This window comes from Filicampus tigris, chromosome 14, assembly GCF_054856515.1.
Source record: "Filicampus tigris isolate MCC_2025a chromosome 14, RoL_Ftig_1.0, whole genome shotgun sequence".
In the NCBI taxonomy this organism is placed as follows: Eukaryota; Metazoa; Chordata; class Actinopteri; order Syngnathiformes; family Syngnathidae; genus Filicampus; species Filicampus tigris.
Genome location: NC_141230.1, coordinates 19,742,628 through 19,769,920, shown reverse-complemented (window position 1 = coordinate 19,769,920; position 27,293 = coordinate 19,742,628). Strand labels below are relative to the sequence as shown.

At 43.1% G+C, this 27,293-nt stretch overlaps 2 protein-coding genes and 1 non-coding gene across 9 annotated transcripts in view; 1 reads left to right on the top strand and 2 right to left on the bottom strand.

The window, feature by feature from the left end:
- LOC147136719 (uncharacterized) overlaps positions 1-27,293 on the bottom strand; it is a 54,361-nt gene that overhangs the window by 6,909 nt on the left and 20,159 nt on the right. For 4 of the 7 annotated variants that reach the window (XR_015089740.1, XM_086052667.1, XM_086052662.1 and 1 more), the window contains exons 5-7: positions 25,945-26,159; positions 18,793-23,898; positions 13,257-13,384 (exon numbers count right to left, since the gene is read on the bottom strand). The gene's annotated coding sequence lies outside the window, so the exon portion shown is untranslated. The remainder of the gene's footprint in view (positions 1-13,256; positions 13,385-18,792; positions 23,899-25,944; positions 26,160-27,293) is intronic. The other 3 variants (XM_086052663.1, XM_086052664.1, XM_086052665.1) reach the window with 3 other exon arrangements.
- On the top strand, positions 698-27,293 carry LOC147136720 (Krueppel-like factor 7). Its single transcript, XM_086052661.1, has 4 exons — positions 698-1,144; positions 18,769-19,363; positions 21,976-22,099; positions 23,776-27,293. The coding sequence occupies exons 1-4, from the start codon at positions 1,043-1,045 to the stop codon at positions 23,825-23,827; spliced, it is 873 nt and encodes a 290-aa protein (XP_085908787.1). The 5' UTR covers positions 698-1,042; the 3' UTR covers positions 23,828-27,293.
- trnas-gcu (transfer RNA serine (anticodon GCU)) lies at positions 14,096-14,177 on the bottom strand. The gene has a single exon. It is a non-coding gene; the product is annotated as a tRNA-Ser (tRNA).

The following is a 27,293-nucleotide window of genomic DNA, read 5'->3' as shown; positions in this document are numbered from 1 at the left end:
GATGTCATTTTCGGTGGCTAGCAAGTGGAAAAATTGCCACCCATTAAGATGGATAAAACCAGGTGGATATCTGTCAACTGTGGGCATGTGAAGCCCTTTGAGACTTTCTTGTGATTAAGGGCTATATAAATACATTTGACTTGACATCTTATGTTAAAATATTACTTTTTTTGTGTTTGACACACAAGGCCACTGTCGTTTTAGTTGTTTGCTTTTAATTAGCATCATGTTTAACCACAGGGACTAGTCATGTGACAGGAAGCGGCGGTAAAATATCTGCTGTTTCACGTGCGCGCTCACGCTGCTTTAGTTGTGTAGCAGCTTTCACGTGTACGCTCACGCTGCTGTTTTACGCTGCTTGTTTTTCAAGAGCGACTAACTCTTGTGCACTCTCTGAGGTCCTCACTTGACTGAATGACGGGAGTTTTGCTCCGCTCTTTTTAAAGCCCGCTAAAAATAACTCACCCCCTCCTTCCACAAGGAGGCGGGGCTGACAGCGGGATCCAGCCAATGGTGAGCTTGCCTCTTTCCAGCTCCGCCTCCCTCCTCGCGAACTGCTCCCTCCTTTCGCGACCGGCGCTGACATCATGGAGCCTATTTACCTTATATGGTCACGCGAGCAAGTGAGTGACAGGTGACTCCACGCCCCCTCCCGGTCCCCCGCTTGTGTGGAACCTGGCAACCCGCAGTAGCCTGCATGGCGAAGCTGCGTGCCTAGTGCCGAGAAGCAGACCTGGCAACCCGCAGCCTGCATGGCGAGCTGCCTGTGCGGAAGCAAACCTGGCAGCCGCGAGCAGAGGCGGAACCGACAAAACTAAGCTTCATTTTTCTCCTTTTTAAAAAATTTAAATTAAAGTGCGCGCTCATTTTGGGCTTTCCTGCTTCAGTAGTAGTTGGTTTTTTTTTGTTTTTGTTTTTCTCTCCCACCCCAAAACGTGAGATGAGGAAATAATTGTTTGGATGTGACACTTCCGAGCGGACTTTTTTTGGGCTTGATTGTGGACATTTTTCTTGTACTTCTTGTTGTTTTTGCACAACAAGCATGGACGTGCTGGCTAATTACAGTATTTTCCAGGAACTCCAACTGGTGCACGACACTGGTTATTTCTCCGCGATGCCTTCCCTGGAGGAGAACTGGCAGCAGGTCAGTTCGCAGTTTAAAAAAAAAAATTTATACATGCATATTTCTATTATTAATTTGCATGTAGTTATGTTGTTATTTTTCAATCATTACTGTCCAGTTTGACTTGTCGTTTTTTTTCTGATTTATTTATTTCCTCGCTCACATGGATCGCAGCGCGGTCCGCTGACAGGCAACACGCACGCGCACGCACTCGTAAAACAAGTCACGTGCCTTCCACCCGAAAAGAAAAAAAAATCTGTATTTTAAAATATTATACTTGTAACCCCATCCCCGAATAGCTTCTAACGATTAGTTTTTTCCATACGCATTTAAACCTGCTTTTCTTGCGCGGAACATTGTTGTTGCGGTGCGTGCACAAGCCGTGCGCGCGTCAGCTCCGATCTGATCGATGCGCACGCACGCACGCGCCTAATGGCCGCTGGCTCCTTTTTACTAAATAATACATGCACACCTGTCATGGCGAATTTGCAGACTGAATTATGTATCATCATCATCCTCGTGTGCGTGCGTGTAAGAAATGTTTTGTTGACATCAGGCCCCGTCGTAAATCATATTCACGTGCTCACTAAAAGCTATTAATGAGCACGTGGTATGTTAATTGGCGTGTGTGTGATGGTTCCACACTGATGGACATTGAATGAGCACAGCTGTGACCAGTGTGTGCGTCTGTTTGTGTGTGCGCGCGCGTGCACGTGTGTGGCCCACATGTCCATTACGCCTACAGTACTGAATGAAGCCCCGTCCCATCCATTAAGTCTACATTTACTCGACAGCAGTAAAAACTGTCATTTGTCCGCCTGTTTTTTTTTTTTTTTTTTTCCTGCATAAAAGGCATCGAAGCGGAATGGGGGGGGACTCAGTCATTCCCTCGAATACTGTATTCCTCCTTCTGAGGTAGAATCAGACTATATGCGGCTGTTTTGAAGGATCTGTAGCCCCTTTCACACTGCCTTTTAAAGTTTACCCGTCGTTCTGCGCGAAAGGTACCAAAATGGAACGGCGAAGTCGACTACTTTTTTTCAGTTTTGTAAGGTGTTGTTAGAGCTGTAACTTAAAGCTTGTGTTTAAGGTATGCCAGGGGTCAGCCCTTTTCACACTGCCGATTAAGACCTGAGCTTTCCCTGCTGGGTCTGTGTGAATGGCACTGATGCTGATTAGGGAAAAACTGTCAGCACAACTGAGGAAATAAACTTCCGGACAAGACACAGTCACAATAACTACTTCCATATTTTGATATAATAATACCCACACTATAAATGTAACATCACATACGTGGTGAACATTGTGACGCCACTTGCCCGCATCATTTGTTGTTATTAGCATTAGCTTTTTAGCACGGTTGCTGGCTTTTATGGAGCCTCTTGTGAAAAACATTTCCTTTCACTACAAAGAAGTTTTCACATGCATTGTAAAGCTGCTAGCATGTTTAGTTAGCCGCTATTTGCTAACTTAGCAACAGGCTACCTGAAGCTATCCAGTTGTTGTGAAGAGTAAATGTTGTGTTTGGACCACAGGCTAACTCAAGACTAGCTTGTAGCCTAGTAGACTGTTCACACAAGTGGATATCAAAGCCTGTTTGAGATAATTTGTTGCACAGCGTCTTGAGCGAAGATGAGCATTCCAGTGGTCATTCCACAATGATTTGTCTGTCCATGTCGACATTCCATTTTGCCCCTTATTTGTTCTTCCCAATGATCATTTTTAAAGACGATCTTATGTGGAGACAGCGATTACCATTCAAGTAGACTCTGATATTTATTCGCTCCACAATGTTGTGTGTGTGTGTGTCTATATTTGTTATGAGGAGCTAGTTCACTCATTTTCCCCACCCATAATACATTTTTAAAGATGACCTTATGACATATAGAGATGAGTAATTAGCATTCCAGTCGACTCTCATGTGGTCACTCCACAATGTTGTGTGCGTCCATTTTCTGTATATGTTCCTGTTTCTTGCTTTTTTTCCCCTGCTAAATTAGCATTTTCAAAGATAATCTGACAGTATGTGGCGAGGACTCTGACATGTAGTCGCTCCACAACATTGTGAGTTCATGCTTACACACATTTTTTTCTGCCCAGAATGCATTTTTATAGAAAAACCTTTAATAAACTATTTGAAAACAGCGTCTTTAGTTACAATTCTGTTCGACTCTTAACATGTGAGTGCACCAAAGATGATCTTTCACTATGTAGAAACTGCGTTTTTAATTAGCATTCCATTTGACTCTCGACGTCGTCGCCCCACAATGTTGTGTGCATCAATATTTATATTCCAGGGAGTTATGACATGCATTTGTTCCACTCCCTCTGCATTTTTAAAGATGATCGTACGCTAAAAGCGTATGACGTCTTTGATTGGCGTTCCAATCGACTGTCGTCGCTCCGCAATGTTGTTTGAGTCCATGTTTATTTTACGCCACGTATTCACATATTCAGCATTTTTAGATAACGTTGCGCTTCGTGGAGACTTAGCAACGATTAACATTTCAGCAGACTCTGGCATGTGCTGGCGCCACAATGTTGTGTGCGTCTGTTTAGGTTCCATCACGGTCCTTTTTCTGAAACTTAATAAAAGAAATAAAGTCATCTGCTGTTTTAAATTGAAACATGGCATCTTAAATGTATCAAGCGATGTCAAGTTTCCTCAAAATTCCTTCTCTGTGGACACACACGCACACACACACACACACACTGGCGTTGTCATGTTTGGTTGCTTCCTGTGTCGTCTTCTTTGTCCTCTCTCATCAACTGCCTTGCTCGACCGCTAAACACACACGCACACACGCACGCACGCACGCACACACACACACACACACACACACACGGTCCCGCCTGTCTGCTGCGTCTGACAGCAGCAGATCCTCCTCGCTGTATAATTGCCGCGTCTGTGAGGATTGGGAATGATGTGATGGCCTTTTGGGATTTGTGTGTGTGTGTGTGTGTGTGTGACAATAAATCCAGACTTTCCAGCCCGGCGTAAGATTTTCTCCCGCTATTTGTAGCACATTCCGCTTAAAAGCGTTTTCCACTCCCCGCCTGTTGCTCTCTGTCGCGGTTTCATCTGCTTTCATCCCGACTGACGGATTGATCTAGCGCGGCATCGCCACGTACCCTGGCCGGTTTCCAGACGCTTGCGCGCCTCCGATATGCCGCCGATCCGTTACGGCGCGGCGCTGAATTCCCGATGGGAATCGCGGCGGCGCGGGAGATAAGAACAGCCAGAGATGTGTACATTGGCCGCTATCGTCTCGTCTGAAATGACTTTTTGGCAGCCTGCCGTTGGGGGTGGCAAGTGCGGTGGTAGCGACCTAAAGGATTTCAACGATTTTTTTCACATTTCATTCGCAATATTAGCCAACCTTGACATCATGATTGTTTCAAAGCAAAACGGCCCACTTTGTGCTCAATTCCAGCCGTGGGTCTTGAGACTTTTTTTTGTACGTTCATAAAAGCTTTTTTTTTTCTTTCTTTTTTTCAAAAGGGGAAACTCCATTTTAATGGTGAATCCTCGAAACCTTCAAAGACAAATGGCTTACTTCCTGTTGAGTTCTGGGTATGGGACCTTGAGACTTTTCCAAATTTTGTGACAATTGATGAGCTCTTAAGATGGAAGTTGACCCAAAAATATTTTTTTCAAGAATATGCAAGGCCACTAGTTGAAACAAGGCATTCTGATAAATATCGCGTTTGTGGAATTAGAGTTAATCCACCCGTTCTTAGCCTTGTGTGGGGGCGGCCATTTTGTCACTTCTGTCGACTGAAAATGACATCACAACTGCTCAGGTAACGACCAATCACGGCTCAGTTTCAGAAAACAGGTCAGCCGTGATTTGGTCGTTACCTGAGCCCCGAGCATTTGTGATGTTATTTTCAGTCAACAGAAGTGACAAAATGGCCGCCCCCTAAAATGGCTAAAAAGGGATGCTTAACTCATATTCAAGAAACGCAATATTAATCAGAATGCCGTGTTTTAACTAGTGGCCTTGCGTAGAGCATATTCTTAAAAAAATATCTTTGGGTTGATTTCCACTTTAAAACCTTCAAGACAAAATGGCAGACTTCCTGTTCACTTCTCATTATTTTTTTTTTCATGTGCTTTGCCCTAATAGATGTGTCTGCCAAATTTTGTGTCAGTCGCTGAAACTGGTGTCACGGGGCTCTTATTTTTCAACAACGGGCAATCGAAACTACTGTCATAGTCAATCCTCGAAACGCTCAAAGCACAATGACTGACTTTCTGTTCAGTTTGGGCCGTTGGTCCTTGAGACTTTTTCGTGCGATCTGTCATGACGGACATGACCACCAGGTTTTGTGTAGATCAGTTCAGCTGGTGTCAGGGGCAAATTTTTTTTTTTTCCAATTATGAGCCACAACAAATCGTCGAAAACTGCAAACCAAAATGTCTGCATCGCTGCTCACTTTGTGGCACAGGTCCTTGAGACTTTTTCATGTATCCTCTCTTCATACACACGTCCGCCAAATTTCATGTTGATCGGTAAAACTGGTGTTGTTTTTTTTTTTTTCAACACATTTTTTCAGGACTACAAATCAAAATGGCTGACTTCCTGTTCAATTTGCAAGCATGGGTCATGTGTGACTTCAAGAGAGCTTTTTGGGCGCTGGTCTGAAGTTTTATAGGGTACCAAAATTAAGATTCACCCCGTACAACTTTTTGGCACCCTTTCATTGGAGTACAATCCGATTATTGTCTTTGTTAGGTAGCAAAGACTGTCCACCATCTGTTGGGTACCCAACCTCACTTTTGAATGTCAAATGATACCAAAAGTGTATCATAATCAAGATTTGTACTGGAGCACTCTTTGGTATCCAAATCAAACTTTGTCTTTTGATTTGTCTGGCAGCCCATTTAGGCAGCTGTTTCTGGAAATAGTCCATAATTGCCAATCAATTAATCATGCCTGTCCCCAGTGTCTGTCTTTCCTTTGTTGGCGCGCACGCACGCACGCACGCACGCACGCACGTTCACACACTATTGCGTAAGTGAACAGCTGCTTCCCGGTCAGACAAAAAGAGGAAACAAAACAAAGAATGAAGAAAAGAGGAAGTGAACGACAGAGAACCTGAATGACTGGTTGTCTTCCTAAGCCTCTTTTTTTTTTTTTTTTTTTTTTTTTTTTTTTTTTTTTTTTTTATAAATCAAACTTCCTTTTCAAGTTTTTTTTTAATGTGAACATTTCGCTCACCGGAACTTGTGAAAGGAAAGGCGCAGACACGGCGAGGCCAAGTGCAGATCAGCAGATTTCACAAACGGGAAGAAAAAGTGATGAAAACACAAAGCGGATCTTTGATGAGCAATCTGCGTTTGATTGATCATCCTACACGCTGCTAACGCTCCGTCCTGCGAAGCTGCGCATCGATTCGTCTGCGCAACGCGCGCGCGCGCGCACCTGGGTCGGCCATAATTCAGGAGGCGAATGAGGCGTTCAGTCGCCGGCGCGGGAGATTAAATAAGAGACTATTACCCGGATAAACTAGTTGGGACTACGCCGCCGCCAAAGCGGAACAAATGAGGCACGACCACAAAGTTGGGTTGTGAAAGTCGTCCTCATCTTTATAAATGGCGGTGTGTGTGTGTGTGTCTCTAAAGGCAGACAAAGGAGATAAAACACGAGTGGTAAGCACGATTAATTGCTTGGCAGTCAATGTTGATTTCAAACCGGCTACCTAAACGGGCTGACGTAGAAAACAGAACAGGAAGTGAACCACAAGGCAGCGCAGGTTTTTCACGTGCGTGTCGGTAAAAGGACGCTAGATATTATTAATTGCTCAATAATTGACTGTTTACAGCACCCGCCTAAAAGGGCTGCAAGAGGAACAAATCAGTAAGTAAGCCGGAAGGCAGGAAAACATTGCGTGCACGTGCGTTTGCGTGTGTCAACGAAAAGACACAAGGGATAGGCGTGATTGACCATACATTTCAAAACAGCTGCCTCGACGGGCTGCCATACGAAACGGAACAGGAAGTAAACAAAAGGGCGACAACAAAAGAGTTTTTCGCCGGCGAATAAAAAGACGACACTATGACCTGCTCACCAATCATTGACTACTTTAAAGCGGCCACCGAAACGGGCTGCAAATGAAAACAAAACAGGCTGCCTCAACGGGCTGCCATAGAAGGCACAACAGGAAGTAAACAACAAGGTGACAAAACGCCTGTTTGCGTGTGTGTGTCCGAACAAGGGATGTGCATGTGGAGTGATTGGAACTCGAATTAGGAATTAAAGCGGCAAGTAAAGCTTGAGTCAGTTTCTCCCTCCATTGTTCCTCAGCTGCTTTTAGACGATTCCGCAAAAATTCGACAGACTATAACAGTTGCTGTGCCCTCTCGAGAATGTTCTGAACTCCTGCTTCCTGCCAAAATGTGACTCAATTCGCATCAAGAAAGTCAACTGTGCGTGTCCGTCGCGATTTGCTCGTTTTCGGGCCGGCAAACTGGATGCGATTGAATCAACGGCGCCTCTGCTGGCGACAGCCAAGTAGTGCGCAACAGTTTGACTTGAAGCACCATCAATCAATTCCACACAATCGACCAAATTCTCATTGATGCGTTAATCGATTATTATGTTCATTCGTACGCTTTTCAACTGTATTAGCGTGCCTACGTGTTTGTGTGTGTGGCAAGAGAGCTAGCTTGCCAACACGGCCTGAAGCTAGCAGCACAACATCCAAGAACGCACATATACACACACACACACACACGCACTAATACGCATGTAAAGGTTACACACAGTTTGGGTTTGCACGAACTTTGAGCCTCATGAGTTCTGTTGCCATGGTAACATTCAAAGTTGCCTCACAGGCTTGGCTGAGACATCTTAGCTCCATTTAGTGTGTGTGTGTGTGTGTGTGTGTGTGTGTGCATGTGTGAGTGGAATTAAAGTTGTGTGTTTTCAGGAAAAGGTTGTCGATTTTCAAGAACGGACAAATGTCATGTATTTTTCAGAAAACGTGAAGATATTTTTGTGAGAAAGTTTGCAGTCCATATGATGTGGTTTTGAGCAAAAAGGTTTCTAATTTTTAGGTTTTTTACAAAAAAAGTTGCATTTATTCATGAAAAAGTTGACTTCAATTTGGTGAAATCACCAAATTATCACATTCATTTTTTGGACATTTTTATGAGAATTTTTTTTTTAAAGGAATACTTGTATATCTTCGCAAAAAGTCATTTTTCATGAAAAAAGTATTTTTGAATGGGATTTAAAAAATGTTTTTTTTTAAATGTCCTATTTTTAAAGAACGAACTTTCATCTTTTAATAACGATGTCTTATTTTCAAGATCACAATCAAATTATGTCATTCAAATTTTGGGGGGGTAGAAAAAGTCCTGCGAAAAGATTCGTATGTTTTCAAGAAAAACCTTTTGAAGAAAAAAAGTTCCACGCATTTTGTTGATAAAAGCTACACCGTTTCATGGGGTAAAAAACAACATTTTTTTCATATTTTTCATATCTTTGTCAAAAAAATATCCGTTCAGAAAAAAAGGCACGCCTTTATATCTTCACAAATGAGCATTTCTCCTGAAAAGGCATATATTTGGGAAGAAAAAAAGTGTGTATTCCAAAAAAATAAAACCGTGAGCAGCGCACACACACACACACACACACACACACTTTAAGTCAAGATTTCAGTTGTTGGCGACTCGGATCTACGTTTGACGACTTCTGTCTGGTGGTCATTGATCTCGTGGATCCCAGCACTAACACCGCATTTATGTTCTAATCGATAACAACACGGCAACATCCAAGACCCTCTGGACGCTCATTTGGGCATGTCGCTTTGTTTTAGCCACTATGCGTGTGTGTGCGCGTGTGCGGGCGTGTGAGAACAGAGTGTGCCACCATTCCAGTGCATCTTTATGCATGAATGATTGTTGTGTGCGCGTGTGCGTAGAGTAAATGGGTCGATGTAGAGGAGGAGGAGGATGACCTTGGGAATAAGAGCGCAGACGTTTGTCTCGGAGGCGAGGAGCACCAAGACAAAACCAAGACGCGCTCCAAGATAAACGTCAGGACAGGAAGTAGACAAAAGGGAAGTGGTAGTGCGGGAAGTGGAGGAAGTAGCGGGTCGTACTTCCCGTTAGCCCCCGATCCGATCTGATTTGGTCACAATGCGATGTGCTTCTACGTGGCGTAGCTCTATGCGCGTTTCCAATATTTGTAAGTCGACGCTTTTGGCGAGAGAGGCGGGCCATGTGGCGCACTTGCACGTGATCTACTTGATGTACGTCTACGTGGTCCATGTAGGCCAGCAGACGAATGATGTTGTCGTGGCAACGCAGCGGGAAGCCACAGTGACTTTTGCTTTGTTTTGTGGGTTAGCGCAGTCCATGAGGAGTACACAGGGGTGTGCGGGTGTGTGTTTTGCGTGTGTGTGTGTGTAGTTTCCACGGAGCTGAGAGACTGCGGTCTCGGTGTGAACTTTGCATATTCCCCGATTGTGGTTCTGCCCCGAATGGGTTGAAGTAGCAGCTGACTGGAGGTTTGTAATTACAGCAATGCTAGTTCCCATTAGCCTGTCTATGGGGGTTTCTTATCATGTCTTAGCATTAAGCTAGCATACTTTCATTAGCCAGCGTGAGCACTGTTGTATGTGTTGCTGTTGCGAATATGTTAAAAGTAGCAGCTGCTTGCAGGTTTATAATTACACCAATGCTAATTTCCATTAGCCTGTCTATGGGGTTTCTTATTATATCTTAGTATTAAGCTAGCATACTTTCATTAGCCAGCGTGAGCACTGTTGTATGTGTTGCCGTTTCGAATATGTTAAAAGTAGCAGCTGCTGGAAGGTTTATAAATACATCAATGCTAATTTCCGTTCGCCTGTTTACGGTGTTTGGTATTATGTTAGCATTAAGCTAACATACGTTCATTAGACAGTTTTGAGCATTGTTATATGCTCTGTTTGTATGTGTTGCTGCTCCAAATATGTTATAGCAGCAACGGCTTGAAGGGTTATAATTATATCAATGGTAATTTCCATTAGCCTGTGTATGGCATTTTGCATTATATGTTAGCATTAAGCTAGCGTACTTTTTGTAAAAGGCAGATGTGGTTTGGTGGAATTTTTGGGTGTCTAATTCGATTTTGTTCCACGTGTCTGATTTGCAGTCAACGTCAACCGGGAGGCTTTTTATTATCTAATTGTGAGATGCAGTGTTGCTGTGTGAAAGTGTCCTGCTATTTTTCTTGTTAAAAACACATACGTTTAGTGCGACTATTTTACACATCATAAAGATGATAATTTATCCGTGAAAATATATATATATTTTTTGGTGTGAGTAAATTGGGACTCGTCCGAGATGACCTCATTTTTTTTTTTTTTTTTTTTTTTTACTCCAAGAAGGAACATCACTGCGATGCCAGTCGCAGAACAGCATTTTATGTGTGTGAGTGTGTTCATGCGTGTGCGCGCGTGTACATGTGTGAGCACAGTACATGTGAATTATTTAGGGTTGAACTGCAGGACAAAGCAAAATGGAAATGTGGAGGGTGTTTCTCTTTTCACCCCAGGATGGCTCTCTAATGCACACACGCACACACACACACAAGTCATGTGACCACCCGCTCTGCTTTCCAGCAAAGTGTGTGCCCCCCCCCCCCAAAAAAAATCTCTGGAGGTCAGACTGCGGTGAGGCCATGATGGTGATGGAGGTCCCCGGAGGCAACCAGGTGCTCTTTTTGTCCCCTCGCATGATTGGTTGTCATGACAACCGCATCTGCAAAGCGGTCGGTTGTCCTCGCAACACGTCCGTTAGGTTATCGGTCAATCAAGGTGTCAGTCATTTTATTTCGTTTTTATTATTAAATAAAGGTAAAGAAATTATTTCATCTGCATTTTCTTTTTGTTCGATCAAATTAAGTTATGTTTGTTTTTGTTATTATTACTGAATAAGTCTTTGTTTTCATGATGAAATTATAAATTATAACTAATTCAGTGTCTTATTTTTTATTGCAATTTAAAATTCAGTCTTTCTGTGTGTTTACAATTTACTACAAATTAATTGAAATTTTACTTTAGAAAGTAAATGATTAAATACACAAATGTATAATACATCAAATACATATGAAGTATTTCAGTTTTTAATTTATGTTTTTTTTTTTTAATTTTAGGACCAAATGTTGAATTTAAAAATATATATATATTTTGCCAAAAGCAAACCCCTGGAACTTTAATTTAATTTAATTAAAAAATGTTGGCGTTATTTTTTTAGCAACTGACTTTTAAAGTCGATTTTTTGGCTCATATGCCGAGAATAAAAAATGTTTTTATTGCAAAAGTTGAAAAAAAAAATATTGTCCGTACTCTTCCTTCCCCCTTTGTCTCTCTAATTTGATTTTCTATTTTAAACATATTTTTGTAATTTTTTTTTTTAAATGTAAATTTACTTGCAACTAGAAAGAGAAAAACAGCATTTTGATTCTTATGTCCTTAAAATACAAAGAGCGTTGACATAAAAAAAATCCTTAAGTCCTGCATCATGCTCACACGTGTTCCTAACATTAAGACCGCCACGAGAGGGTCCAAATCGCTCCCGATGTACCTAATGAAATGGCCGCAGAATGCGTGTGACGCCATTAACTAACGTAAAAGCAACCGATGCAGACACACACACACACACACACACTCATAAATACATTCATAAGCAGTGAAGTCATCACACACACGCTCCCAGAAGCCTTTGTTTCACTCACACACGCCGAGTCACGCATGCTCACACTTCACAATGACCTCATCCCTGAAATCATCCCATCACGCACTCGCGCGCGCGCACACACGTGCACATAGAGAGTGAAGACAAAGGGTTAATCCATTAGGACTCAAAAACAGCTGGGACCCCCTTCAGGTTAAAAAAAACTCAATCACCCGTCACATAGTTGCAACTCGTATCATAATACAGAAAGCGGAAGAACCAAAATCCGATCATTATTGGAATAGAACAAAACAAGATGTTTGGTCAAGCTCTGATCTTGTGGAAATGATTAATGACCACTTTCTCTTGCGTTTTCAAATTGATCCACAAATTGTCACCTCAAAGCAAAATGGCAGACTTTCTGAGGTTTTCCAGGCATGGCTTCTTCAGACTATTTTGCGGGTCCACTCATGATCGACGAGCCTGCAAAATGTCATGTTGCTAAGTGCGACTAGCTTCTGTGGCTGGTTTTTGTTTTTAAAAAATGACCCTAATGACCCGAAAATACACCGATAAAAAGTTTTGGTTGGATTTACACTAAAATGTACACAATTTTATTTCATCACGTAGTTGTACAAAATAAAACCATCTGGATCAGATACATTTTTTTTAAGCAGACTCTACTTGTTTTTCGGTGTATACACACTTCAAACCCAAATGTCAACATTCCTGTGTCTTTTCGGACATGGCTTCTTGAGACTTTTTTGTGTGTGTTCCCATGTTGGACATACCTACCAAATTCCATGTTGCTAAGTGCAACTGGCTTTGGGGTCTGGATTAAAAAACAAAAACAAAGCACCCCTGGAAATGACCATGGCTTCTTGAGACTTTTTTTTGTGGGTCAACTCATGATAGACATGCCTACCAAATTTCATGTGTCCAAGTAAAACTGGCTTTGAGGGCTGAATTTTCAAATAAATCAAAGTCTGGAAATGACAAAAATGAGCCTAAAATGGACGTGTTCCTGTGTCGTTTTGGCCGTGACTTCTTGGCACTTTTTTGTGGGTCTACCAAATTTCACGTTGCTCAGGGACACAGGCTTCAGGGGCCGAATTTGAGCAAAGAGCCCTCGAACGTCCTAGTGAAGGTGACTGAAGCTTGTCGCTAATGTTCCCTTGCCAGCACAAGAAGCATTAACGACACTTTTAAATCACGCCATTGATGTGCTACTTTCACGCTCAATTAGAAAGACAGACAGTGCGCCTGTGTGTGTGTGTGCGTGCGTGCTTGCGATTGCTCGTGAGTGTGTACGTGCATGTTTGCGATTGCTTGTTTGTCCTCTACGCGTGTGCATGTGTGTGTTTGTGAATGTGCGTGTGTGTGCGTAAGTGCGTGTTTGCGTGTATGGGTGTGTGAGTTAGTGAGTCGGTGCATGTGTGAGCGTGCGTGAGAGAGTGTTACCTTTATTCGAGTCAAATGAGATTGCGCCAACCGAAACTGCAATTAAAAGTTGTCTTCTTCTCACCGGTGTCTTTTTTTTGGAAACGGCTTGCTCGAGACGGACGTCCGCCCCACGATGACTCTAAGGGCTGCAATAGATAAATAGGAACGGTTTGAAGAAGGGCAAAAAAGCACATGAGAGTTGTTTCAAAGCTTGAAAAAAAGTTCAATGGTTGTGAAAAATCAACGTTCACTCGTGCAAGCCAAAAAGCACAACAAGTTGTATTTTGGAGAAAATTCACCCAAGATTCTTTAGATAAAAAAAAAGCAAAAATCTAAAAAAGATAATTAAAAAAAAAAAGTTTGATTTAAAAGACTTTTTCAAAATGTAATTTTTTGGGGGCAGGTTTTATGACCTTTTCGACAACTTTTTTTCCTCCAAAATATGCAACTTTTTTCAGGAAAATTTGCCATTTTTTGACATAAATATGCATTTACACAAAAGAAAACATTTGATGTAACTTCAAATATATCAGTCACCTTTTTTTTCACAAAACTTTTTTTTTTTTTAAATGTACAGTTGTTATTTCCCAAAAAGTTTTTTTCCTCAATAATATTAATCATTTTTCTCCAAGATAGAGAACTTAAGAAAAAAAAATGCAACTTTATAGATGAAAATATAAGATTTTTGTCTCTCAAATATGCAGCCTTTCTTTTCTTTTTTTTTAATGCAACCATCTCTTGAAAGCACGCCACTTTTTGGGGTTGTTCGAGTCATTATTGTCAGCATTCACACTTTTCAAACAAAGCAGCGTTACATAACTTTCCTTTTTTTCGGGATGTTATTTGTCAAAATCACTCGACGAGGATGGGATTCGAACCCACGCGTGCAGAGCACAATGGATTAGCAGTCCATCGCCTTAACCACTCGGCCACCCCGTCCTGCACTCATCCCTACGCCAATAAGTGGTGTCACAGTATCAGTCGAGTGAATTTTTTTTTTTTTTTGGGGAAAAAAACATTTGTGTTTAACTTTTCCCATAAAAACATGTTTTTTAAAGACTTTAAAGATTTTATTCGCGTTTTTCAACGTCTAAATTTCAAAAAGTTGCATATATTTAGAAAAAGTGATATTTCTAGAAAAAAAAAAACTTATTTCCACAAGAATTTGCATTTTCTTCAAGCATTTAAATCATATTTTAGAAATCTTTCAAGAAAAAGGTAGCATATTTTTGAGGATTTTATGCCAATATTTTTCACAAAGCACAATATTTGGGAAAAACAAAAAGCGGGTTTTTATTTCCCATAAAAGTCATATATTGAAAAAAAAAAAAGAAGTTATTTTCAAGAAACAAAAAGCCATTCTTTTTTTTTTTCGGAGCAGAGGAATCTTTAACGATGCCGTGGAGACGCCAAGCAGATAAAAGCACGCCGCTTGAAAGATGCTAATGATGCGCTATATTTCAACAGCACTTGTCCAATTAGCAGCTTTTATGCTACACATTACGCACAATTCATCGCCGCGCCAACAAGTAATCATTTCATTCGTCTTTGTTTATTTTACTTTGAAAATTAGCGTTTGTTTTTGTTCTTAATTGTGCTGCAAAAGATGCCTTGAAGACTTTCACTGGAAATTCAATACAAAGAGCATTTAGCATTTTGTGTGCGTGTGTGCGTGCGCGTGTCTGAATAGGATGTCTGGACGGCGGCGGGCCTATCGTCTTCCTGGCGGCGCAGGGCCACATGATAAATAACTAGCACACGCACACGCACACGCACGCACACACACACACACACAGAGTGAGAGTTTAATTAAGAGAAAGCTCAGCTGACGGAGGAACAGATGATTCTACCGCCGATTCCAATCCCTCCATCTCAGCCAATTACTCAAATGGCCTGGGACACACACACACACACACACGCGTGCGCGCAAACACACAGAATGAGCATAAGCCTGTTTAAGCAGTATTAAATTATGCTTCAAATTAAAAGCTTGTACCTGCCTTGTCCCCTTAGTCTAGGGCGTGTGTGTGTGTTTTAGAGCGTGTGTGTGTGTGCGTGTGCAGGGGTGTGTGAAAGTGTAGATGTGAGTAGAAATGTACAAAATAAAAGTCCCCACCGATGCATTTCAATGGATGTCGATTATGTGCACATTTTTGCTATTCGCAAGGCTGGCCCAGTCTTTGTATCGTTTTAAGTTGCAATGTCACCAATCACCACCAGATGGCAGACACGTCTTCGTTGCGCTTACACTGGGTCTTACACTGCCTTATAATACAAGGTCAGTAAGACGAATATTTTTTGGGGTGAATTTGGAATGATATGCAGGACAAAGATAGTGCCTCAATAATAATAAAATAAATAATGATTGAGTTGATTTTTGTGGGGGAAAAAAAATGCACAAAATGAGTTCTTGCAGTTAATGTTGTTCTGCTGGTTTGTGTTACGGAAAATGAAATGTATTCAGAGTGCGTGGTTTGTCCATACTTAAAATGGCACTTTTTAATCATGCGTGTGGCTTGGAAGTGCGTGGTCCAATGTGACCCCCCCCCCCCCCAGTAGAAAAATTGTGGCCCCCTCCATCAACAAAGTTGCCCATCCCTCCCGTAGGTGTTTGCTATTCAACAAATACACAGACAATGATCAGCTTGCAGTCATGATGCTCTTCGTGCACTCACACACACACACACACGCACACACACTTGAAGCCTCTTTTGCGTCTAATGAGCCATCAGAGCGCTCGCATCCATGGAGGAGGCGGCGCTTCGAAGAGCCTCTTTGACAGATGCCAAAAAGCGTTTTAATTAGGAGCCATTTGTGCACAAAAAGGAATGAAAACACTCACCAGCTGAAGGGGGAAATAAACACACACACTCACACGCACACACGCACACGCACTCACGCTGAGTCATGATTGATGTGCTCCACGCGTTTGAGGCCATTTTTATAGCCTACTGTAACGTTTTTCATCGCGTAATATTGGGCGGAGTGATTTTGAAAAATAACCAACCAATTGCCATTGCGATTTAATACACCATCATTTGTTGTTTTTTTTTTAAATTGCTGCCTTTGCTATTTGAAGTATTGAAACAAATATGAGACTTTAGTGGCCTAATGTGCCGAATAGCTTTGTGTTTGATGTCCTGGTGCTTGTGATATTTGCTGATGATTATGGCACTTCCTGTTATATCAGTGAAGTGTGAAGTCCAAGATGCAGCGCATAGTGTGACTTCATCATCATCATCATCATCATCATGCTGGTTAATGATGTCATCGGTGTGCACTCAAACGTTTCCTGGAGGATCCACTTGACTCTGTTTGCTTTTTTGCGCTGTCAAAAGCCTCTCGGCGAGCTGCCTTCGTGCATTTGTTATGGATTTTCTCTCACACACACACACACACACACACACACACACGAATTGTCTTTGTCTCATCAGCGCTTGTTTGTTGAGAACACAAGAGCGCACGTGTGTGTGTGTGTATTTTAATGGTTGTCAGTCGCTCAGCAGCAGACCTCCGCCAAGGCTCATTTTGCCTCACCATGCAAACAGACTGTAGTACCAACCAACTCACTGAATGACTGACTCGTTTAACTGGCTTAACCAACAAAATAACAGGCTGATTAAACTCCTTAACTACCAACTAACATACTAGCTCAGTAACTAAAGTACCACTTAACTAACTGAATGACAAACAGACTGACTAACTAAACAAATTACCATCTAATCAACTGACATATGAACTCACCTACTTACTGTTATCCTACAGACTAACTGACCAATTAAATAACCACTGCTAGTCAACTCATAAACAACCTAAGAGCTTGGTTGATAAAGTCACCAACTAACCGACTCACTAACAGACTAACTCACCCACTAACTATTGTATATTACTAACGCGCTGAATAGTGAGACAATAACAATCAAATTACCGGCAACTTTCCTATTGATTGACACACACTGACTTAGTCACTTAGCAACTTACAAGCTAAGTTCTACTAACTACTAGTTTACTAACTAGCACACTAACATTGGTCATGTCTAAGTAACTGGTGAATGAACTAACTAGCTAACTAACTAACTAACTTGAAAACTGACCGACTTGATGAACTAATAAACTGGCAAGCTAGCTAAATTAGCAACTAACAAACTAGCTAACCAACCTACACACTATTGTACCAAGGCACTGACTGTCTCAGTAACAACCGAACAAACGTACGAAATGATAGACTGGCTGATGAACTAACAAACTAAGAGGCTCACCCTTTAACGAGCTAAAGTACACATTAGCGTTCTAACTACCTCACCTACTATTGTGCTAATACACTGACTAGACAATAACAAACGCCTACAAGAACCTACAAACGTAGCGACTAAGTAACTTAACACGCCGCATGACTGTGATAGCAACGTAAGGGACTAGCTAACCTAAGCTACTGGCTAACTAACATGCTAATGTGTTGGATACCAAACTAAGTGAAATAAACGCTGTCACATTGTGTCTTCATTCTTGGTGGGAGTAACAGTGTTTACTTTTGATATGTCAGAGCGCTACGAATTACACAAAAGGCTAATTATTGTTACACTGCATATAAATAGTTCCAAAATTGTCCGATTTCATATTGAAGATATATAAAACCGGTAATAAGATTGTCAAGGTAACGCAACGGGGATGTTGATTATTTTGCGTGCCCGCGTGTGTGTTATACACTAAATGTGACCTTTCTCCATATGTTGTATGTGTGTGTGAGTGTGCGTAAGCGTGTGCGAGCGCAGCGGTCCTGGACGTCAAGCAAGCAAGCTGATGATGCTGACATTCAACATGACTTCCCTCTCTCGCGCATGCATACATTTATACTCTCTCATGAAGCAACTTTCACACGGCTTGTTAAAGACGCCATTCCACGCCCGCTTGCCGCATCGCCGTACTCGATAAACGACGATATGTCAGGGATGACGTAAATCTGCCAATTTTCCACCTCTATGCTTGGCTGTGTCTGGGGAAGTTGAACACCGGACACTCACTTTTCCCGCCCCGTTGTGTCGAAAGCAATCGTCATTGTCCAAGAACTATTTATGACACCGGATGCTGGTGGTTATGTGACTGGTGATGAGCCGTGTTGCAGGGTGAAAATCTTGTCCCGTGTGAAAAGTGCAGAAAAATAAATCGTCGTTTCGGTTAAGGCTTTGATATAGTCATCGATGCAGATTTCTCGGGATTGTTTTTCTAAAAATATCTAGTGATAACAAAATAGAATGTAAAGAATTAACCCGTCGGGCATTGTGCTGCTCCTTTTAGCTTGTTGCTTTAGCTTGCGCAGAGGATAAAGAATACATGCCTGTGAGTATTGTTATATTGTCTGTTTTCATGTGTTGCGTTTTCTATTATGTGTTAGCATTAAGCGGTTTCGAATGCAAAGCTATGTGGCGTACGTTATTCTCGTTACGTTTATGTTTTATTTTATGCAGCTCTCCAGACCACTAGATGGTGCACTAGTGCAGCATTAACATGCCTTCTGTCCTTTGTCCTTCAGACATGTCTGGAGTTGGAGCGTTACCTCCAAACGGAGCCCAGAAGACTGTCTGAGCTCTTGGACGAGGACCTGGACCGCCTCCTGGCGCCCGCCCTCACGCAGGGCGGCGACAGCGACGAGGAGCTTATGGACCCCCTCCTAGCCGGCTTCCCGCCGCAGCCCAGCCCGCTCCCCAAAGTCCACGCCAAACTCCTCCAGTCTCTAACGGACAGCAAGGATCAAGCCCTGGTAGCGGGTGTTAGCGCCGCCCAGCTCAGTGCCGCCGTCACGTCGCTAACGCCGCCCTCGTCCCCCGAGTTGGGGCGCCACCTCGGGAAACAGGCGGGCGGCGCGCTCACACTCAAGCTGGTGGCCAAGAAAGTGGGATTGGGGGCGGCCAAGCTGGTGGCGGCCCGGGCGCTGTCGTCTCCCCCGACGTCCCAGCCCCCGGGCCCGGCAGGGGGGGCGCTCAGTGACGGGGAGCAGGGCGGAGGGCCCGGCCTGGCGGGGGACTCGGCGGAGAACAAGAAGAGAATACACAGGTGTCAGTTTAACGGCTGCCGCAAGGTTTACACCAAGAGCTCCCACCTCAAGGCGCACCAGAGGACGCACACAGGTAACACGAATACGACACACGCGTTCAGAATATAACACGGTCCTATAAAGTGTTTCTTGTGATGCTACAATTGCTATGATGTGATTCTATAAGATGGTTAACTCGTGGGCCTTTTGACATGGTTCTATGACGTGCTCTCAAAACTGCTGGCTCAAAAGTAACCCAAGTTGCCTAACCCAGCGTTGGGTCCAAAAGGGAAAGAATCAACGCAAAATCGATTTCAACTCCAGTACACAAAACGGTCCAAAATGACGCCCATATCCAGCTCGTCAAACCCAATCCGCTGGGTCATAATTAACCCAACCTTGGGGAAAAGTTACCCAATCTGCTCCAATTCCACAGCTACCCAGCGAATGGGTTAGGAAAACAACCCAATTTTCTTTAATGTTGTATGGCTTGGCTATTTAATGTGGGTTTATAATATACAATAAGATGGTCCTATAAAATAGTCCTATGGAATAGTTCTAAAACATGGTTACATCATGTGATTTAATAAATGGCATTTAACATGGGTCTATATCATAAAATTGTACAGTACGATTTCCTGCGACTTGGCCCGATAATAAACCTCTAATGTGGGTCTATAACGTCGTCCCATCAAGAGGTTTTAAGATAATGTTATGTAACATGGTCCTAGAATATAGTCCTAGATATGGCACTCTAATATAGTTCCATAACATGGGCCTAAAACATAAGACTATGACGAGTTTGTGAAATAAGAGTCAATAACATGGTTTGTAGAAATAAAAATACAGAGGACTGAGAACAAAGCCCTGTGGTACGCCTCAACATTATCTTGATACATGGTAATATACTCAAGACTACACTACAAATATTGTATGCCATAGTATACAAGTCAAAAAGTATCATGCTTAGTGACGTGTGCGGATCCTTGACACATGACACACAACATGCATGCTCATTGTGTGTGTGCGTGTGTGTGTGCGTGTGTGGGGCGTATGTGTGTGCGGGGCCGCAGGTGTCAGACAGGCACTCGTTTCACACCCGTCTCCTCTAATTGCCCCTCCCCCTACGCCCCAATCGCACCCCCCCCACCCCATTTTTAAAAAAAAATTTTTTTTTTAAACATGCATGCACTTACATACACGCTGAGGGAGGCGGGCCCGGGCCTGATGCCGCGGCAACCATAACGCCAGCCAATTATTGCGCGACGAGGCAAGGATGCGTGATGGAGAAGTCACCTAGCAACTGAGGGAACTCGTGCGCGTGTGTGCGTGGGTGTGTGTGTGTTTGCGGCGGGTGGGAAGGTGTGGGAGGGGGTGAGAGAGAGAGCGAGGGAGCTTGACAGACACGAACAATCCGGCAGCCAATTAGGGAGGAGAGTGATGCAGTTGCCTGGCAACCAAAGTCAAGCAAGAGGAGGGGGGGGGGGTATTGAGGGGGATGGGGTGCTGTATTGAGTAGGCATACACCTTCATATTTATTTTATAAATGAACATTTTTCTATATTTATATTGTGCCAAGGTCCATCCACTCGCTGCACATGTTCTAGCGGTTAGCGTGTTAGCGCTTTTGATACAGTATTATTATCCATCCATCCATCCATCCATACAACAAGCAGGTAAAAGTTTTCCGGATAGGAAATAGTCTATCAGGGTCAAATCATAAAATCTGTATCGGCCCTGCAGGTTTCAAGTCACCTTTGAACATTATTGCAGATGTAAAAAAAAAAAAAAAAAAAAGTTCATTGGATGTGACATGGATTTATGCTCATTGTAAAGCCCCCCAAAAAGGCAGATTAAGCTAATTAAACGGCTAATTAAACAGCTAATGAAAGTGCTAATGAAAGCGCTACGCTTGTAATGGGAGGGGAGGACACCGCCCAACCACATGTAACACACACACACACACGCTGCAGCATCATGGTGGATTAGCGGCGCCGGCGTTGCGCGGGATTATCACACAAGAGTGTGAGCGCTACCAGGACCTCCAGGCCCCGCCGGAGTGTCAGGCCACTTCCACGCCACTGCATTAAACGCCACTGCAATGCTAGTTTCGACAATTGTCCGAATGTGTGTACACATGTGTTTGTTTACGTGTCTGGCGTGTGCGTGTGCATGCGGCATCTGCAGCGTGCCCACTGTCATATTTCATCCCATTAGGACTCGTTAAGACCCCTAATTACGACTGCCACACACACACACACACAGAAGCAGTGGGTGGGCTGCATAAAGTCAATTCATTAGGTACACCAGCTAATGACATTAGCATGCACACTTTTGATTGACACAGTGCCAGAAATGCAACAACGTGTTCATGATTGTGCTCTAAAAATGCACTGCGGAAGACTGGGGCACTGTCCCTAATATTTTGACCCTGTGTCAGACACACGCACACGCCCGGCACACGCGGACGCACACACGTCGAGAACAATACGGCATCTCCGAGGGAGGAAACTTCATTTACATGTCGGAAAAAACGACACCTCGGGCTGCGCGTGTGCGCGCGGGCGCGCGATTTGTAATGAACGCAGTGCACCGGTAAGTAAGACATTCATTTCCTGCGCATTTTCGACTGCTTATTGTGTTCAACCGGCGTCGGCGTTGGATGTCGTGGTGACCCCCTCTTTTGTGTGTGCGTGTGCGTATCAGGCGAGAAGCCGTACAAGTGCTCGTGGGAAGGGTGCGAGTGGCGCTTTGCTCGCAGCGACGAACTGACGCGACACTACCGCAAACACACCGGTGCAAAGCCCTTCAAGTGCAACCACTGCGACAGGTAAAGACACACACACACACGCACACGCACCCGCACACACACACACACACACACACACACACATATTAATCATGCCTAATCAAGCTGGGGCCCCTTGAGGTGAGGAGGAGGACGAGGATGAGGGCACAAAGAAGAGTAAAGATGAAGAGGGTTTGAGTGAAGGGGCTCTCCGTGTAACCAGCTGGACCCCCACAACTGACACTCACTAACCACGAGGCCATCTGTCCGCAAGCACACACACACACACACACACTTAAGTCACATGTGTGTCTTCCTTGTGCGGCCTCTGTTGAAGTTGCAAAAACCATGAGATTGACAGGGAGACGGGCGGACGGATCAATGGATGAATTGATGGACAGGTACATTGGCTCGATGTCTAGATCAGTGTTTCCCAACCTCTGTTGAGCCAAGGTGAGCGTTTTTTTTTGTTTTTTTTTGTAAATAATAGATGAACAAATGAGGCAAAATTGGATCGTTTTTCAGCGCCACCCCTTATAATCTCATACTGGTTGGGAATCACTGCTATGGACGGACAAACCAACAGATTGATAGATGGATGTATAAATGGTTGGATGGATGGTGTTAGATACATTGATGGAAAAATAGATGAATTGATGGAGAGGTTGATAGATGCCAACATGGATGGATGGATGGATGAATGAATAGCGAGATGATGGAAGATGAATTGATGATGGATGGATGGATGGAGTAGTGGCAAACTGATGGACACATGGGTGTATGCATGGCTGGACAGATTGATGGATGGACGGAAATATGGAACAATGGATTGATGGCTAAATGGACGGATGGATTAGTGATAAAGGGACGGGTGGATGACGGATTCTACATACTGTAGATCAGTGTTTTTCCAACATTTTCGAGTCAAGGCACATTTATTTCATTGAAAAAAATCCCGCGGCACACCAGCAGCTGAAATTGTGGGGGGAAAAAAAGCTTGTGTTATATTGTTTATATAAGCATTTTTAACATTGGAGAATGACGTTATATTATTGACGTTATATTATTGACGTTATATTATAACGTCTTGAATCGGAATGAAATAAACACAAAGGAAAAAGTATTTTGTTATGTTTCATATCGATACTCAGTGTGAAACATGGGCCTGTTTGGATAAACATGCGTCACTAATTCGCTTGTCTCTAAACAAAGACAATCGGCTACCCGTTGCTGCTGCTGCTGCCACCTGCTGGTATGGGAGAGTACTAAAATGTAGTAAAGACATGATACGCCGCCAGGCCTAGACCGCACAGGCACACAAATTAGATCATTTCCCACGGCACACCTGATAATATCTCGCCGGGAACACAGTTTGAAAAACACTGCCGTGGATGATAGATGGCTAGAGATAAATTGATGGATTGATAGGTGCTCCCATGAATGGATAAATGAGTTGATGGATGGGTGTATGGATAGATGGATGAATGTAAGGATGGGCGGATACAGTTGATGGTTGGGTCAATGGACAAACTGATGGGTGAATGGATGGATGAATGATGGATAGAAGATGAATAGAATGAAGGATGATGGATGGATGCATAGATGTACATATATGGATGGATGACAGGAGGATAGGTTGATGGATGGATGGACAAATACATAAATGTATACAAAGTGAACATACTGATTATTGATGCCATGTCCTTGTGTGTGTGCAGGTGTTTCTCCAGGTCCGACCATCTGGCGCTGCACATGAAGCGCCACGTCTGAAGGGGGCGCCGCTGCCGAGCAGGACAGAAGGACAAGAAGGAGGAAGAAGCCTACCAACCACCACGTGGCGTCTAGAGGAAGAAGGGGAGGAGGAGGAGGAAGAGGAGGAGTAGTTAGATTGTCGGTTTTCATTCACTTACACACACTCACTGTTTTTTACGTGCCGTCTTCGAAGGCATCACGCCGGTTTAGTATCTGGGCTTTTCGTAGAAAAAGTCATCACATGCTCGTCTTTGTACAATCAAACTTTGGGTTTTTTTTTGTGGCGTTTAGTCACAAGAACGCCATCCAGCCGAAGAAAACAACAAATCTGACATCCCAGAGACTCGCCGCCATCTTGCCGGCTCTCCTCTGCCGCCGATGGCGCCCGCAACGGACCCCACGGGAGGGGGGGGGGGCGGAAAAAAAAAAAGCGCAGCGACACTTTGATTTTTTTCTACTGGGAGAACCACGACGACGCTTCTTCCTTGATGACAATTGAGACATTTTTTGCTCTTTTTCTCATTTGGAGAAAATTGTCTTTGAACTTAGCAGAATGTGAGAAGATTGGCCAATCAACGACACAGGAACAGGAAGTGCTTTTTCAAAACTTGCTTGTGCCGCTGGACGTGTGCGGTCAGAAAGGACGCCAGTCACTAGCTGGTAAATTAGCTGCCAAGTTAGCTGCTAAGTTAGCGGGAAACTGAGCTTCTAAATTAGCCGCTAACTTAGCCCTTAACTTGGTATCCGATGACTGCACTTTTGTTTCCTAATGTTCAACTCCTGCTTTTTTTTGTACTGCCAACGGAAAAAAAGAAAACTGTAAAAAAAAAATTAAAAAAATGGAGGAAAACCACTAAAAACACACTCACACACACGTTTCATGTTCAAATGGCTTTTCACACTTCACTATTTAGCATAGTTTTTTTTCCGATGACAAATGATCTTATCCTGGTTTCCATGGCAACCTTTTCTTGATCTGCTTCTGTCATGTTTTCTCTTTGGAAACATTAACCACGGACACTCAAACATGGACGCTGGAATATAGTGCCCCCCAAATCCCCCCTTCCCTGGTGCTGCCGACGGCATAAAAACCCGGAGGGGGGACCGCAGTGCAGCTCGGAACAATCAATACCAAAAACCTCCAACGTGGATTCAACATTTTGAGGCAGCTCCAACCACGTTTTTCGCAAGAGGGGAAAGGGGGTATTACATAAAAATTCACAGCCATTAGCCCCTTTCACGCCGCCCGTCAAAGCCATTTTTACCCGAATTGCTGTTCTGTGTGAAGGTCGACTAGGGAATTTCGCGGTTTTTGAGGTAGAACTGGAGGCGGGATGATGGCTGTGTGAAAGGGGATGGTGGAAATCTCAACACAGACATTGACTTGTCCAGCCCTCGTATGTCAATAGCAATTGTCCGACAATTATACTTATTAGTTTCTGCATGAAAGTCTTCACCTTCTCGAAATGGCCAATTTTTGCGCAAACGGTATGTGTGAAGGGGGCTACCGTTTCCAAAGCTGCGTCCGCAATAGCGCTTGTAATGACATGTACAATCATGGAGGGACGCTAGTAGCACTTTTCAAAGCACGAACGTATGAGTGTGTCTGCGTGAAAATTTTCTTTTCATATATTTCGGTCATTACAAAACTCATAGAATATATTTTTCCGCATGCTCCTGCCTTTCTCAACCTGCTTGGTTAGTTTTGGCCTGAATCCCAAGCTAACTCCGGATTACCATTAGCACTATTAGTACGCACAGGTCATCTCCGCCGTGCAGCGAGCGGCTATTGAGGCTCCTCCGGGTCCGCAGGGACGGCATAGGAGGAAAAAAAACTAGGAATGTGAGGTGTTCCAGAGGTCTAAACCCAGTGGACTCCATTAGCGGTGAGCTAACAAAGATCAGATTAGCATAAACGGCCGCTACATGCTAAAAACAGCCTTCTAATGTAAGATAATGTGGCTTTTATAGCCGAGTTAGCAGCTTGAGCTGTAGCTGTAGTGTAGTTACGTCGTGTTAGCGCAGCACTAGCAGCTACGAGACGGAGGCTAGCTTAGCATCAGCGGAGATCTTCGGGTTAGTTTTAGTTTAGGGTTAGGATTGTTGACTCCAAATGATTCCAAAGAGAGACTCACCAGCCAATCATGGGGCAGGACTGGCTGAAGTAGGCGGTGCCATCTCACCAGTCGCTAGCTGTGTCTGTTAGCTTTTGTAAATAGCGTAACTTCCTTAGCCACTTCCTGCTTCAGTTCTCGCCAACGTTGCACTACGTGATCACAATTCTTGCACTGCTAGCTCGCTAGTCAGCTAGCGTAGTCTCGTCGCACTTGTCGCACATCCGCCACGCCACCTGGACAACAACATGTCACATATCCAACACCTGTCAATCAAATGCCTTGACACTCAGTCACGTGACTCTCTTGGCGTTGCTGCTATCACATGACTCACTAGCGTCATTAGCGTGTGTTTGTTCAGCACCTTTTTACAATCTGAATATAACACAAAACCTTTTTTTTTTTTTTTTTTTTTTACTGAAATCTGTCAACAAATACATTGCGAATTAACAAAAAAGTCACAGGAAACATCATACGTTGAAATAAAAAATTATATATTCAATTTAATTCTTAATGTTTTCGGTTAATGATTGTTAGCTCTGTAATTTTGGGCAGAGTTAATTTAATTCTGAGACGGAAAAACCCAACCTTTGCTGGAGTGGAATGGCACAAAGTGGTACTGCAACAGAGCTAATTTGTACAAGGCATTCAAATGACTTTTTTTTAATTTCAACTTTAGTGAAAATTCTCAAATCAAATCAAGATGTAGGCTTTTAGCTGTGGTCACTAAGTCTCAATGCATAGACTTTTCAATAGCGTGTGTTTGTTTAGCACATTTTTACACCCGAAACACACTACAATTTTTTTTCAAAGAAAAGTCACTCGAAAAATCATAAGTCGAAAAATGTCATTTTCTGAAATTTGAATTTGAGCGTTATAAGACATTGGCGCAATATTCCTTGGCATGGCAAATCCTGAAAAAAATATTTGACATCCACTGGTGTGACTCAATGGCACCCCCAAAGAGGCAAAGTGGTACTGCAACGGAGCGCTAGTTTGGCCATTCAAATATTTTTTAAATCACTTTTCAGTCAGTCATTCCTTTGTTTATATTTGAAGATCAATTCCCACCATTTCAAAAGTGACATTTTTCTGGGAAAGAAAATGACTCCGATCACATCGTTTTTCTTTGTGGTCGCTGAGTCCCATTGCGACACCTTTTTTTGCTGTACAAAGTGTTGAAATGATATGATTTGTATGATACGACATTATGTTGTTTATTGACGAGGGAGAGTTTATTTTTGTTACTGGATGTGTTTGATAATTGTTTTTTCTAAATTGGTATTGTATCATATCTATGCAACGAGTGTCCAGTGGAGCCTTTTTATTTAAGAATGTACAAATATGTGTAATAAATGGTAGAATCTCAA